The sequence below is a fragment of the Perca flavescens genome, chromosome 7, assembly GCF_004354835.1.
Source record: "Perca flavescens isolate YP-PL-M2 chromosome 7, PFLA_1.0, whole genome shotgun sequence".
NCBI lineage: Eukaryota > Metazoa > Chordata > Actinopteri > Perciformes > Percidae > Perca > Perca flavescens.
In genome coordinates this window covers 36849542-36866513 of record NC_041337.1, presented here as the reverse complement: position 1 = coordinate 36866513, position 16972 = coordinate 36849542, and the positions used below count along the sequence as shown (strand labels likewise).

The window sequence follows — 16972 nt, the reverse complement described above, 5'->3', positions numbered from 1 at the left end:
TTATAGTATGTCAAAAAAAAATCATATTATAGTATGTCGAAAAAAAGTCATATTATAGTATGTCAAAATAAAAGTCATATTATAGTATGTCGAAAAAAAGTCATATTATAGTATGTCGAAAAAAGTCATATTATAGTATGTCGAAAAAAGTCATATTATAGTATGTCGAAAAAAGTCATATTATAGTATGTCGAAAAAAAGTCATATTATAGTATGTCGAAAAAGTCATATTATAGTATGTCGAAAAAAGTCATATTATAGTATGTCGAAAAAAAGTCATATTATAGTATGTCGAAAAAAGTCATATTATAGTATGTCGAAAAAAGTCATATTATAGTATGTCGAAAAAAAGTCATATTATAGTATGTCGAAAAAAGTCATATTATAGTATGTCGAAAAAAAGTCATATTATAGTATGTCGAAAAAAAGTCATATTATAGTATGTCGAAAAAAGTCATATTATAGTATGTCGAAAAAAAAAAATCATATTATAGTATGTCATAAAAAGTCATATTATAGTATGTCGAAAAAAGTCATATTATAGTATGTCAAAAAAAAAATCATATTATAGTATGTCAAAAAAAAGTCATATTATAGTATGTCGAAAAAAAGTCATATTATAGTATGTCAAAAAAAAAGTCATATTATAGTATGTCGAAAAAAGTCATTTTATAATATGTCAAAAAAAAGTCATATTATAGTATGTCGATAAAAAGTCATATTATAGTATGTCGAAAAAAAGTCATATTATAGTATGTCGAAAAAAGTCATATTATAGTATGTCGAAAAAAATATCATATTGTCAAAAAAAGTGGTATTATAGTATGTCAAAAAAAAATCATATTATAGTATGTCGAAAAAAAGTCATATTATAGTATGTCGAAAAAAAGTCATATTATAGTATGTCAAAATAAGTCATATTATAGTATGTCGAAAAAAAGTCATATTATAGTATGTCGAAAAAAAAGTCATATTATAGTATGTCGAAAAAGTCATATTATAGTATGTCGAAAAAAGTCATATTATAGTATGTCAAAAAAAAAGTCATATTATAGTATGTCGAAAAAAGTCATATTATAGTATGTCGAAAAAAAGTCATATTATAGTATGTCGAAAAAAAGTCATATTATAGTATGTCGAAAAAAAGTCATATTGTCAAAAAAAGTGGTATTATAGTATGTCAAAAAAAAATCATATTATAGTATGTCGAAAAAAAGTAATATTATAGTATGTCGAATAAAAGTCATATTATAGTATGTCAAAAAAAAAGTCATATTATAGTATGTCGATAAAAAGTCATATTATAGTATGTCAAAAAAAAGTCATATTATAGTATGTCGAAAGTCATATTATAGTATGTCAAAAAAAAAGTCATATTATAGTATGTCGATAAAAAGTCATATTATAGTATGTCGAAAAAAAAGTCATATTATAGTATGTCGAAAAAAAAGTCATATTATAGTATGTCGAAAAAGTCATATTATAGTATGTCGAAAAAAGTCATATTATAGTATGTCGAAAAAAAGTCATATTATAGTATGTCGAAAAAGTCATATTATAGTATGTCGAAAAAAAAGTCATATTATAGTCAAAAAAAAAAAGTCATATTATAGTATGTCGAAAAAAGTCATTTTATAATATGTCAAAAAAAAGTCATATTATAGTATGTCAAAAAAAAGTCATATTATAGTATGTCAAACAAAAAGTCATATTATAGTATGTCGAAAAAAAGTCATATTATAGTATGTCAAAAAAAAGTCATATTATAGTATGTCGAAAAAAAGTCATATTGTCAAAAAAAGTGGTATTATAGTATGTCAAAAAAAAATCATTATAGTATGTCGAAAAAAAGTCATATTATAGTATGTCGAAAAAAAGTCATATTATAGTATGTCAAAATAAAAGTCATATTATAGTATGTCGAAAAAAAGTCATATTATAGTATGTCGAAAAAAAGTCATATTATAGTATGTCGAAAAAAGTCATATTATAGTATGTCGAAAAAAAGTCCATCCATCCATCCATCCATCTTCGTCCGCTTATCCGGTGTCGGGTCGCGGGGGGAGCAGCTCCAGCAGGGGACCCCAAACTTCCCTTTCCCGAGCAACATTAACCAGCTCCGACTGGGGGATCCCGAGGCGTTCCCAGGCCAGGTTGGAGATATAATCCCTCCACCTAGTCCTGGGTCTTCCCCGAGGCCTCCTCCCAGCTGGACGTGCCTGGAACACCTCCCTAGGGAGGCGCCCAGGGGGCATCCTTACCAGATGCCCGAACCACCTCAACTGGCTCCTTTCGACGCAAAGGAGCAGCGGCTCTCTCCCGAGCTCCTCACGGATGACTGAGCTTCTCACCCTATCTCTAAGGGAGACGCCAGCCACCCTCCTGAGGAAACCCATTTCGCCGCTTGTACCCTGGATCTCGTTCTTTCGGTCATGACCCAGCCTTCATGACCATAGGTGAGGGTAGGAACGAAAACTGACCGGTAGATCGAGAGCTTTGCCTTCTGGCTCAGCTCTCTTTTCGTCCTGGCAACGGTGCGATAGATTGAATGCAATACCGCACCCGCTGCGCCTATTCTCCGACCAATCTCCCGCTCCATTGTCCCCTCACTCGCGAACAAAACCCCAAGGTACTTGAACTCCTTCACTTGGGGTAAGGACTCATTCCCTACCTGGAGAAGGCATTCCATCGGTTTCCTGCTGAGAACCATGGCCTCCGATTTAGAGGTGCTGATCCTCATCCCAACCGCTTCACACTCGGTTGCGAACCGATCCAGTGAGTGCTGAAGGTCGCAGGCCGATGATGCCATCAGGACCACATCATCTGCAAAGAGCAGCGATGAGATCCCCAGCCCACCAAACTGCAACCCCTCCCCACCCCGACTACGCCTCGATATCCTGTCCATAAATATTACAAACAGGATTGGTGACAAAGCGCAGCCCTGGCGGAGGCCAACCCTCACCTGAAACGAGTCCGACTTACTACCGAGAACCCGGACACAGCTCTCACTTTGGTCATACAGAGATTGGATGGCCCTGAGTAGAGACCCCCTCACCCCATACTCCCGCAGCACCTCCCACAGTATCTCCCGGGGACCCGGGTCATACGCCTTCTCCAAATCCACAAAACACATGTAGACCGGTTGGGCATACTCCCAGGCTCCCTCCAGGATCCTTGCGAGAGTGAAGAGCTGGTCCGTTGTTCCACGACCAGGACGGAATCCGCATTGTTCCTCCTCAACCCGAGGTTCGACTATCGGCCGAACCCTCCTTTCCAGCACCTTGGAATAGACTTTACCAGGGAGGCTGAGAAGTGTGATACCCCTATAATTGGCACACCCCTCTGGTCCCCCTTTTTAAAAAGAGGAACCACCACCCCAGTCTGCCACTCCTTTGGCACCGTCCCAGACTTCCACGCAATGTTGAAGAGGCGTGTCAACCAGGACAACCCCTCCACACCCAGAGCCTTGAGCATTTCTGGACGGATCTCATCAATCCCGGGGCTTTGCCACTGTGTAGTTGTTTGACTACATCAGTGACTTCCGCCTGGGAAATCGACGACAATCCCCCGCTATCCTCCAGCTCTGCCTCTAACATAGAGGGCGATTAGTCGGATTCAGGAGTTCCTCAAAGTGCTCCCTCCACCGCCCTATTACCTCCTCAGTGGAGGTCAACAGTGTCCCATCCTTACTGTACACAGCTTGGATGGTTCCCCGCTCCCTCCTGAGGTGGCGAACAGTTTTCCAGAAACACTTTGGTGCCGACCGAAAGTCCTTCTCCATGTCTTCTCAAACTTCTCCCACACCCGCTGCTTTGCCTCTTTCACGGCAGAGGCTGCAGCCCTTCGGGCCCTTCGGTACCCTGCAACTGCCTCCGGAGTCCTCCGAGATAACATATCCCGGAAGGACTCCTTCTTCAGTCGGACGGCTTCCCTGACCACTGGTGTCCACCACGGTGTTCGTGGGTTACCGCCCCTTGAGGCACCTAAGATCCTAAGACCACAGCTCCTCGCCGCAGCTTCAGCAATGGAAACTTTGAACATTGTCCACTCGGGTTCAATGCCCCCAGCCTCCACAGGGATGCACGAAAAAGTCCGCCCGGAGGTGTGAGTTGAAAGTCTGTCGGACAGGGGCCTCCAGACGTTCCCAATTTACCCGCACTACACGTTTGGGCTTACCAGGTCTGTCCAGAGTCTTCCCCACCCCTGACCCAACTCACCACCAGATGGTGATCGGTTGACAGCTCTGCCCCTCTCTTCACCCGAGTGTCCAAAACATACGGCCTCAGATCAGATGAAACGATTATGAAATCGATCATTGACCTTCGGCCTAGGGTGCTCTGGTACCAGGTACACTTATGAGCATCCCTATGTTCGAACATGGTGTTCGTTATAGACAATCCATGACTAGCACAGAAGTCCAACAACAAACAACCACTCTGGTTTAGATCAGGGAGGCCGTTCCTCCCAATCACGCCTCCAGGTGTCTCCATCATTGCCCACGTGTGCGTTGAAGTCCCCAGCAGAACAATGGAGTCCCCACTGGAGCCCCATGCAGGACTCCAGTCAAGGTCTCCAAGAAGGCCGAATACTCCGAACTCCTGTTTGGTGCATATGCACAAACAACAGTCAGAGTTTTCCCCCACAACCCGCAGGCGTGGGAGGCGACCCTCTCGCCCACCGGGTAAACTCCAACACAGCGGGCGCCAGCCGGGGCTTGTGAGTATCCCCACACCCGCCCGGGCGCCTCACACCCTGGGCAACTCCGGAGAAGAAAAGAGTCCAACCCCTATCCAGGAGTATGGTTCCAGAACCGAGACTGTGCGTGAGGTAAGCCCCACCAGATCTAACCGGTAGCGCCCCACCTCCCGCACCAGTTCCGGCTCCTTCCCCCACAGAGAGGTGACGTTCCACGTCCCCAGAGCCAGCGTCTGCCGCCCGGGTCTGGTCCGCCGAGGCCCCTGACCTTCACTGCCACCCATGTGGCATCGCACCCGACCCCAACGGTTCCTCCCACAGGTGGTGGGCCCATGGGCTGGAGAGATGGGAGCCACGTAGCTTGTTCGGGCTGTGCCCGGCCGGGCTCCGTGGCAAACCCGCCACCAGGCGCCGCCGACGAGCCCGCCCGCCTGGGCCTGGCTCCAGACGGGGCCCCGGGCTTCCTCCGGGCAGGGTCACTCCATCTCTACCTTGCTTCTTCATTGGGGTTTTTGAACCATTCTTTGTCTGGCCCCTCACCTGAGACCACTTTGCCTTGGGAGACCCTACCAGGAGCACAAAGCTCCAGACAACACAGCCCTCAGGTTCACAGAGACACACAAACCTCTCCACCACGATAAGGTGATGGTTCATATTATAGTATGTCGAAAAAAGTCATATTATAGTATGTCGAAAAAAAGTCATATTATAGTATGTCGAAAAAAAAGTCATATTATAGTATGTCGAAAAAAAAGTCATATTGTCAAAAAATAGGTATTATAGTATGTCAAAAAAAAAATATATTATAGTATGTCGAAAAAAAAAAATTGTCATATTATAGTATGTCAAAAAAAAAAGTCATATTATAATATGTCAAAAAAAAAAGTCATATTATAGTATGTCGAAAAAAAGTCATATTATAGTATGTCAAAAAAAAAGTCATATTATAGTATGTCGAAAAAGTCATATTATAGTATGTCAAAAAAAAAGTCATATTATAGTATGTCGAAAAAGTCATATTATAGTATGTCGAAAAAAATGTCATATTATAGTATGTCGATAAAAAGTCATATTATAGTATGTCGAAAAAAAAGTCATATTATAGTATGTCAAAAAAAATAAGTCCCTATTGTGTTTAGGAGTACTAACAATTAAATAAACCTGGGGAAAAACCAAGGAGAAGGTGAAAACAGTTGAAGTATAAATAAGATAATTTATTGTTAGACTAAACACAAACAGCTGAAAGCAATATCCTCAACAGGAAGACGAATATATCACAAAAAGTTAACAACAACCATAACATTTCACAATGCATCCGAAGCACCAACATGCTGCTTCTACACAGCCGTCTGGTACACGCTGGATCTCTTTCCCACTGGCTCGAATCTGGCGTTCACTGAAGCTCTCTTCGACTCACACTGGCACGACACTGGTTTCACCGACTCTTACTGGCTCGGCTCGGCTATTTAACGCTTCACGAGAAGTGATGTCACCAAAAGCACAACTGGAGAGGGTTACACACAAACAGAAAACTCTACGGCACTTAACATATAGTATGTTGAGAAAAAGTCATGAAAGTCATAGTATAGTGTGTCGAAAAAAGTCATATTATAGTATGTCAAAAAAGTGATAAAAAGTCATAATATAGTATGTTGGAAAAAAGTGATTAAAAAAAGTCCATAGTATAGTATGTCGAAAAAAGTCACATTATAGTATGTCGAAAAAAGTCACATTATAGTATGTCGAAAAAAGTCATAGTATAGTATGTCGAAAAAAGTCATAGTATAGTATGTTGAAAAAGTGATAAAAAAGTCATAGTATAGTATGTTGAGTAAAGTCACAAAAAGTCATAGTATAGTATGTTGAAAAAAGTCATAGTATAGTATGTTGAAAAAAGTCATAGTATAGTATGTTGAAAAAAGTGATAAAAAGTCATAGTATAGTATGTTGAAAAAAGTCATAGTATAGTATGTTGAAAAAAGTGATAAAAAGTCATAGTATACAATGTTGAAAAAAGTCATAGTATAGTATGTCGAAAAAAGTGATAAAAAGTCATAGTATAGTATGTTGAAAAAAGTCATAGTATAGTATGTCGAATAAAGTCACAAAACGTCATTGTATAGTATGTCGAAAAAAGTGATAAAAAGTCATAGTATAGTATGTCAAAAAAAGTAATATTATAGTATGTCAAAAAAGTGATAAAAAGTCATAGTATAGTATGTCAAAAAAAGTAATATTATAGTATGTCAAAAAAGTGATTAAAAGTCATAGTATGTCGAATAAAGTCACAAAAAGTAATATTATAGTATGTTGATAAAAGTCCTAGTAAAGTATGTCGAATAAAGTCACAAAAAGTCATAGTAAAGTATGTTGAAAAAAAGTGATAAAAAGTCATAGTATAGTATGTTGAATAAAGTGATAAAAAGTCATAGTATAGTATGTTGAAAAAAGTGATAAAAAGTCATAGTATAGTATGTTGAATAAAGTGATAAAAAGTCATAGTATAGTATGTTGAATAAAGTGATAAAAAGTCATAGTATAGTATGTCGAAAAAAGTGATAAAAAAGTGATATTATAGTATGTTGAAATAAGTCATAGTATAGTATGTCGAATAAAGTCACAAAAAGTCATAGTATAGTATGTTGAAAAATTGATAAAAAGTCATAGTATAGTATGTTGAATAAAGTGATAAAAAATCATAGTATAGTATGTCGAATAAAGTCACAAAAAGTCATAGTATAGTATGTTGAAAAATTGATAAAAAGTCATAGTATAGTATGTTGAAAAATTGATAAAAAGTCATAGTATAGTATGTTGAAAAACAAATTAGTTGTTTAAATGTCATAACAGTGTCATAATAATAAAAAAGGTAATGAAAACACAACAGTATTTTTTGGTCACTTGCACAGCAAAATGAAACAATGTCAAATTAATTAAAATAAAACTAAAATACTAAAATATTTTGTGGTTCGTATCCTATCGTCTACTGGCCCGACTTTTGTGAGTTGAGTCCGAAAGCAGTTACAAGATCTCAGAGAACAAAGGATATACAGTATTCACGTTCACACAGGGTGTGAGAGTAGAAAGATAGGACAGGGGCACCAGAGGAAGGGAGAATTGGTTCGAGGTAAGTTCAGGCAGATACATAAATAAATAAAATAAATTATATGAAACGAGGTATAACAGAATGGAATATAACAGATTCACAACATGAGGTAATGAACAAAAACTAAGTAATCACCCCATTTAACCTAAACAAAGGCACAAACCCTACTCTTCAGATCATAAAATAAGTCATAAAAATATATTAGTGATTTTATCTAAAGCTTTTAGCAGAACATGTCATAAAAAATGTAAAATATAAATAAAAATCATACTATAGGATGTCATCAAATACTCATTAAACATATAAAAGTAACTTAATCTAAAGTTTTCAGGCAGAACATGAAAAAAAAAAGTTTTATGAACTATATATATATATATATATATATATAGTTCATAAAACTTTTTATATATATATATATATATATATATATACAGTATATATATGTATTGAACAGTATATATTATATATGTCTTAAAAATGCCATAATTAAGTAATTGTATACCATAGCATGTTTTTAAATAAATAAATATCAAAGCACAGGATGTCATAAAATAATTCATTAGAAATATATTTGTAAATGTGTTAAACCCTTGTAAAAATAGAAAAGTAACCATTTTTTTTAAGTTTTTGTCACTTTTTTCGAGGTTTTTGTTTTTTCCATCCATATTTTTCCACCGGATTCACCACTAACACCAACTTATTAGTTCTCCCCTGTTTTTGGAATTCATGACCAATAAACCTCATTCATATGACATTATACATAATACCTATTTTTATTTTAAAAAACCCTGAAATTATGCATTATTTTGACTAATATTTTAAACCAGAGGCAGAGCCGGCCCGAAGCATAAGCGAACTAAGCGGCTGCTTAGGGCCCCATGGCTACCAGAGGGCCCCCAAGAGAGCTTGAAATGTCCCACAATAGAGCTCATAAAGAGAGCCGGTCTATTTAAAGATAGGGTTGCTGCTAATAGGTCTCACATTAGTCTTTAAATGTGTAATTGCACATTATGAGTGCTTAAACTAATATTTACAATACACAAAAGTTGGTTTAGTACCAAGTGCAGTAGCAACATGTTACAATGTGGAGAGCCCCCCAAACCAAATCCTGCTTAGGGCCCCCAGTCTAGGGCCGGCCCTGATCAGAGGAACATATATGTTGGGAGAATCCCAAACTGGTTTATGTCAAAGTTTTGTCAGGATACTGTTTTCAAACAAGTCTATTTGTTTCTCTGCAAATGCTATAAAATTGAATAAAACACCCCAAATTAAATGAAAGCGGTGAAGTGATCACTAATTATACTCTAGGAGCGTTTCTGTGGAACCATCAGTGTAATTTTTGCACAATTCTGTTGAAAGAAACCCACATTTTTTATATAGAAACTTTAAAAACGGGTCAAATATGACCCGAAGAGGTGGAGGTCATTAATGTTATTGGTATTAATATTGCTGCAGGATCTTCAGATCCATGTTTTGTTGATGTTGATGATTGAGCTGTTTTATTTCAGGTGCTGACCGCTTCATGGACGATGTAGCTCGTATGATTGGCTACCGGCCTTTCCCCTGGATGAAGTGGTGCTGGTCCTTTATAACTCCATGTGTCTGCATGGTAAGACTGATCATCATTGGGTCTGTATGAAAAGAAAAACACATGACTGATGATTAATAAAATAAGTACTAACTTCTTCAACACACTAATACATTCATACCAACAAGTGTAGACTAGAAGGTTACAATTTTAGTAGTCAATTTCACTGTTGGTAACATGATGGGGATGCAATGGACCTTTTCCACAGCAGACATGTTGACTTGTCATAGTAGGAAAAGCACAGCTGAAACTGATAACCTTAATGATGGCTCAATTCCATCAAGTGTCCCAGTAAGATATTTCAGTGAGTCAGCATGAACAATACCAGGACCTCTCCTAAGTGGAATGCAGCCATCATTAATGGTTTAATACCAGGACCTCTCCTAAGTGGAATGCAGCCATCATTAATGGTTTAATACCAGGGTCTCTCCTAAGTGGAATGCAGCCATCAGTAATGGTTTAATACCAGGACCTCTCCTAAGTGGAATGCAGCCATCAGTAATGGTTTAATACCAGGACCTCTCCTAAGTGGAATGCAGCCATCAGTAATGGTTTAATACCAGGACCTCTCCTAAGTGGAATGCAGCCATCAGTAATGGTTTAATACCAGGACCTCTCCTAAGTGGAATGCAGCCATCAGTAATGGTTTAATACCAGGACCTCTCCTAAGTGGAATGCAGCCATCATTAATGGGTTTGAATACACCTGTGGTTTTCCTGCTATGACACGTCAACATGTCTGCCGTGAAAAAGGCAGTCTGAAAAAGGCAGTCTGTGTAGGTAATACATGTTACCTAGACCTGTAGGTAATACATGTTACCTAGGTCTGCAGGTAATACATGTTACCTAGGCCTGCAGGTAATACATGTTACCTAGACCTGCAGGTAATACATGTTACCTAGACCTGTAGGTAATACATGTTACCTAGACCTGTAGGTAATACATGTTACCTAGACCTGCAGGTAATACATGTTACCTAGACCTGTAGGTAATACATGTTACCTAGACCTGCAGGTAATGCATGTTACCTAGGTCTGCAGGTAATACATGTTACCTAGGCCTGCAGGTAATACATGTTACCTAGACCTGCAGGTAATACATGTTACCTAGACCTGTAGGTAATACATGTTACCTAGACCTACAGGTAATACATGTTACCTAATACATGTTACCTAGACCTGTAGGTAATACATGTTACCTAGACCTGCAGGTAATACATGTTACCTAGACCTACAGGTAATACATGTTATCTAGACCTGTAGGTAATACATGTTACCTAGACCTGTAGGTAATACATGTTACCTAGACCTGTAGGTAATACATGTTACCTAGACCTGCAGGTAATACATGTTACCTAGACCTGTAGGTAATACATGTTACCTAGACCTGTAGGTAATACATGTTACCTAGACCTACAGGTAATACATGTTACCTAGACCTACAGGTAATACATGTTATCTAGACCTGTAGGTAATACATGTTACCTAGACCTGTAGGTAATACATGTTACCTAGACCTACAGGTAATACATGAAGTGTAGCCTAAATTTCCGAGGCAACGTCAGTGATTTGACAGTGATTAACATAAACATGCTAAGACTCTCAGTACAGTGGGGGCGGAGCTTCATCACAGGGCCCTCTGCTACCTAAGTTATTTTAAAAAGAACGAAATAATGACGTGAAAAAATAAAGATAGCGTAGCTCATTGACTGGTCAATTCCCATGATGCAAGGCGGTAAATAGAGTTGTGTTAAAATTTGCTGATAAATTTGCCATTTCTTCGGAATACAAATGTAACTTCATGAATTTCTTTAATGTGTCTGCTTTGAATGTAGTGTTTGGTCACCTGGTAATTGTCATTATGTTGTGCTGGTTTACCATGGTAACCGTGAGTTAAGTGATTGTTACGTTTGATAAGAAGAGCTGCATTATCACAACGTTAGATCATGCAGTAACTGGCTTCTTCCAGCTAATAATCTGCAATGTGTCACTTGGCGAGGGACCCCGTCATCGCCAAGCGACGCAAGATCGGCTGCGTTTGAGGGGCCCCTGATTGGCACGGGGCCCTGGGGTGGCCGCACCCACGCTATCTCCGCTACTGGTAACAATACACTCAACTCATGATTCACGATTTTAAGTTGACGGAATGAGTTGCAGGCAAATGACTGAAAAACATTCCTTTATTTATAGAAACTGTGCAAAGCAACAGATGTGTCCTCTTAACAAAAATTAACTTAAACAAATCCGACATTAAATAAATTATATTAATAATAAAAAAAATATCTTAAAATAATTCAACTAAACTAAGAAGACGTCTAAAGTCAAATAACTGAAATCAAGTGTAGATTACGTACTAGACTGTCCAAAAATTGCATCGCGATTCATTTTTTTGATGTCCAATATCTAATCAGCTGATCATTGAGTTTGAGTGGATGTCTGTGTCAAATTTGAAGATCGCCCCAGAGAGCGGGATGTACGGACAACCCAAAACCATGCTGCCTCTGGCCACGGAGGCATATAAATTACACATACATAGATACATAATCCTGTTTTTGTTTGTCTGTGTAAAACATATCTCCAACTGGCTATAAATCGGTGGAATACTCTTCCTACAGAGCTAATTTCATGCACTAACTTATAAGATAAGATAATAATAATAATAATAATAATACATAAGTTTTATATAGCTCTTTACATGGAACTCAAAGACGCTTTACAAACAAAAGAAACAAACAAACAAGATGAGTGATTAATGTAAATTATGGATAGGCCAATTGAAACAAATGAGTTTTGAGCAGTTTTTTATAGGTGTTCAGTGAGTCCGAGTTTCTGATGTGAAAATATACTTTATTGTCCCCGAAGGGAAATTAGTTTTGGACCCTGTCCATTCTGCAGCGTTACAAAGACAACACAAAATACAAAAAAGACAACAAATACAAATATCTCTCAACACATACTCTCATGCAACACAAACATGCTTCCATATACATATAATAATCACATTAACTACTCCTTCCATTGCACTTCCCATTAAACAACCCCTGTCGACTGTATTCTCCGCAATAAGTGTGGCACAGCCCTTGCACAGTACGATATTGCACAGCTGACATATTTCCCAACCCCAGTAGCCTACATATCGCACAAATTCCACAATACACTGACAATGCCTAACTTCGATAGACTACATATTGGACAAATGACATAACGCACAACAAAATAATGCACTCATTCTCACGCTTAGCAAAGCATTGGTTGTTAACAAAGCAGACTTGCTCCCACCAGTGAATTGATGTGCTAAATTACTGTGTGTTTATGGGAGTTTTAACTCTAGATGGGGTGGGATTGGGCGACAATAATGTCTGTAGATTTTTTATCACTTTGTGTATCTGTATTGTATACTGTAAATACTTTGTCTGTACTTTATTGCACCATCTACCTGCCCAGGGACTACAGGCGGAAACAATCAATTTGCTACAACCTGGCACAAGACATCTATTAATGTTTTTTGTTCACACTGTCTCTCTTCAAATAAATAAATGACAATTACAATTACATATCTCCAGCCATTATTTCTTACCAAAACAGTCGCGTTTCATTCTCAGTGTCTCTCTCTCTTGTCGTCTGCAGGGCATCTTCCTGTTCCACCTGGTGAACTACAAGCCGCTGACCTACAACAACGTGTATGTGTACCCGTGGTGGGGCGAGGTGATTGGCTGGTGTCTGGCTCTGTCCTCCATGCTCTGCATCCCCGTCACCCTTCTTTACAAACTCTTCAGAGCCAAGGGAACCTTCAAAGAGGTCAGCAGTCGCTCGCTCACGCTGAAACAAAACCAAACATTTGAAAAACTATTCACATGGCTGGTTAAAGGTGCTCTAAGTGATGTGACGCGTTTTTTAGGCTACAACATTTGTCGTCACATACAGCCAACATCTCCTCAATATCTGCTAGCTGCCTGTCCCCTAAACACACTGTAAAAAAACATCTCCTCACTAGATGGTCCCCTAATACTGTATCTGAAGTCTCTTTTATATAGACCTTAGTGGTCCCCTAATACTGTATCTGAAGTCTCTTTTATATAGACCTTAGTGGTCCCCTAATACTGTATCTGTAGTCTCTTTTATATAGACCTTAGTGGTCCCCTAATACTGTATCTGAAGTCTCTTTTATATAGACCTTAGTGGTCCCCTAATACTTTATCTGAAGTCTCTTTTATATAGACCTTAGTGGTCCCCTAATACTGTATCTGTAGTCTCTTTTATATAGACCTTAGTGGTCCCCTAATACTGTATCTGAAGTCTCTTTTATATAGACCTTAGTGGTCCCCTAATACTGTATCTGAAGTCTCTTTTATATAGACCTTAGTGGTCCCCTAATACTGTATCTGAAGTCTCTTTTATAAAGACCTTAGTGGTCCCCTAATACTGTATCTGAAGTCTCTTTTAACATAGACCTTAGTGGTCCTCTAATACTGTATCTGAAGTCTCTTTTATATAGACCTTAGTGGTCCCCTAATACTGTATCTGAAGTCTCTTTTATATAGACCTTAGTGGTCCCCTAATACTGTATCTGAAGTCTCTTTTTTATAGACCTTAGTGGTCCCCTAATACTGTATCTGAAGTCTCTTTTATATAGACCTTAGTGGTCCCCTAATACTGTATCTGAAGTCTCTTTTATATAGGCCTTAGTGGAACTCATATTAATGTTAAAAAACCTCATAAAGTGAAATTTTCATGCCTTGGGACCTTTAAGATATCGATCGGTATCGTAGAATCAAAAAAGAAATCAATACAATTTGGTATTGTGATACACATTGTGATTCACACCCTTACTGTGTGTTGCAGCGCTGGGCTCACCTCACCTGTCCGGTGTGGGGGCCACATCACCTGGAGTACATGGCCCCCGACATCAAGTCCCTGAGCTCGCTGTCGCCCGGCACCGACGACAACAAAGTCATCATCTTTGAGAGCGTCATGTAGGCTGGACTCCACCAATCACAATGCTCCATCTCCATCCATCCATCCCACCTGTGACAAGATGCCCTGCAACACCTCACCACCACACTTCAGATTTCCCTCCAGGGTTCAAAATTAGCACCATTTACCATTTGCCAAAATGCTGGCAAAATATGCAAGAGGCTGGTAGCTTTGATTCACTCACTGCCCCCAAAAAAAAAACAATGGTAATCTACTGTGTGAAATTTGAACATTCACTATCTGTTTGGCTGGTGGACAAAAAGTTAATTTTGAACCCTGTTTTACCTCCGTACCGGACCTAAGAGTGACGGATCAGCCCCTCAGCTCATCAAGACATCACCAAAGCTACCGAGATGTTTCAGAGAATTAAACAGCTCCTCCAGGACGGTTTTTATATTTAATAAATCCCAGCAGCAACAAATGAAAAGCCTACTTTTTCACCCAGAAAAAGAAAAAAAAACACAAAAATGTGAGATTAAAAACCAGCAGATCACTCGGTTCTTTAACTGGAAAAGGGCTTCGACTCCTCTGGTTCTCAATACAGAAAAAGAAAATGTAAATATTATTTTTTTTTCACAAATGTCAAAACCCTGGAGGAGCTGAAGAAGAAGAAGAAGAAGTTTGGACAGATTTCGTTCAAAACGCTGCTGAACGTTGCCATGGCTTTCTCCATGTTGGATGAAGAGTATTAATGCAATCTTGTCTTTGGGTGGGCGGGTTGGACAGACACACACACACACACACACACACACACACACACACACACACACACACACACACACACACACACACACACACACACACACACACACACACACACACACACACACACACACACACACACACACAGTCTCATTAAGTACGTTTACATGCAAACTATTATTCCACTTTCATTCTGAGTTTGATGCAGGCTTTGTAAACAGCATATAATCTGTTTGGATATTTAGAATAAGATCTTTTTCCCAATATAGCATTTTCAGACTTAACCCTTGTGTTGTCCTTGGGTCAAATTGGACCCTTTTTCATATCAGAAATATGGGTTTCTTTGAACCATAATGCCGAAAAATAACATGGATGCATGGATGTCCTCTTTGCACGTAAAAGGAATGATTACTTTTAATCAATTTTGGGTGTTTTATTCAATTTTATAAACATATTTAAATGGTTTTAAAACAGTATTGTGACCAAACTTTGACATATGATCCACTCAACATCCTCTGACTTTTTGTCAAAATCATTCATAATTTCTGCTTTTTTAACTAAAGAATTAGGTATAATGTCATTTAAATGAGGTTTATTGACCATGAATTTAAAAATAAAACATTGAAAAAAGTGACAAAAACGTTTTAAAAAGTGTCAAAAGCATTTTAAAAAAAGAGCCAAAAATGCTGGTAAAAGCACCAAAAATTCAAATTCACTTTTGATGGACAACAAGTTCATGGTCGACAGTAAGACAACACAAGGGTTAGGACACATTCCGATATTATTTAGGTTTTAAAAGCATTCTTTGGACACTGCATACAACGCATTCAGAATCTGCGTCTCAATCTGGGTTTTTACTGCAGTTTCTGACAGTTTACGGCAGAATATTAGGCTTATGGTCAGCTCTGTGTGTTGCTATGGTTACTCTACACAAACCAAACCGGCCGACAGCTTGCAAGGCTGCAGGGTAGAAAGTTGCACGGCCGAAAGAAGAGACGGAGAAACACTACAGCTACTTTTAAACATTATCAAAGACTTATTATATTAGTGGAATATTCACTTTTCATTCGCCATGTAAACAGCTTAGTCAGAATATTGTATTTTTTTGGGAATAAGAGCCAAAACAGGAATATTATGCGCATGTAAACGTAGTCATTATTTCATCATCAACATACGAACAACATTAACATCAACAGGGACTGGTGCTGGAGTCTAAACTTTAATGTGCCGTGTGCATAATGGCTGTTTGTTCTGACAGAGTTGTAGACAGACAGACAGACTGCCCCCCCGCCCCCCCACTGGCAATTTTTTGATTTTGTTTGCGTCCTTACTGTACTTGTTGTTCCTGAAGCTTTCGACCACAACTCCTGGGCTTCCTCTGACAAAATCTAGCTTCACGCTTTAAGCTCAAGTCCACTTTGCAGTTTTCTCTGAATGCAAACAAACGAACGAAATAAATAAATAGTTTGACAAAAACAATCTCAACTCAGAGTCCACTGACGTAGTCAGAAAAATAACCTGCAACTATTTTGACAATTGATTAATTGGCTAAACTTTTATTACGTTCATTAAACATGACGTATAGTTCGAGCTCCTTAACTGTGACGGCAAACCGAATATCTTTGGAGCGTTGCTCAATCAAAACTAGCAATTTAAAGAAGGAAATTGTGATTTTTTACCCTACCCTTTTTTCAAATTTACTACACAAAAAAATATGGTTTCTTTTAACCAAATTGCCCCAACAAAACAACACGGTTGGTTCCAAAGTTGGAAAAAAGTGACAAAATTATTTTCTAAAATTCACAATTTTCAAAAACGTCGCAAAAAATGCAAAGTTGACCCTCCTGTTGTTTATACATATACATACATATATATATATATATATATATATATATATATATATATATAA

The 16972-nt window shown here is 38.4% G+C and overlaps 1 protein-coding gene across 1 annotated transcript in view; it reads left to right on the top strand.

The window, feature by feature from the left end:
- Window positions 1-15156, top strand: part of slc6a8 (solute carrier family 6 member 8) — a 99343-nt gene extending 84187 nt beyond the window's left edge. Inside the window, exons 11-13 of the mRNA XM_028583075.1 lie at window positions 9310-9410; window positions 13015-13185; window positions 14230-15156. Coding sequence (XP_028438876.1) covers window positions 9310-9410; window positions 13015-13185; window positions 14230-14364 — 407 coding nt within the window. The 3' untranslated portion in view covers window positions 14365-15156. The remainder of the gene's footprint in view (window positions 1-9309; window positions 9411-13014; window positions 13186-14229) is intronic.
- The last annotated feature ends 1816 nt before the right edge of the window (window positions 15157-16972 follow it).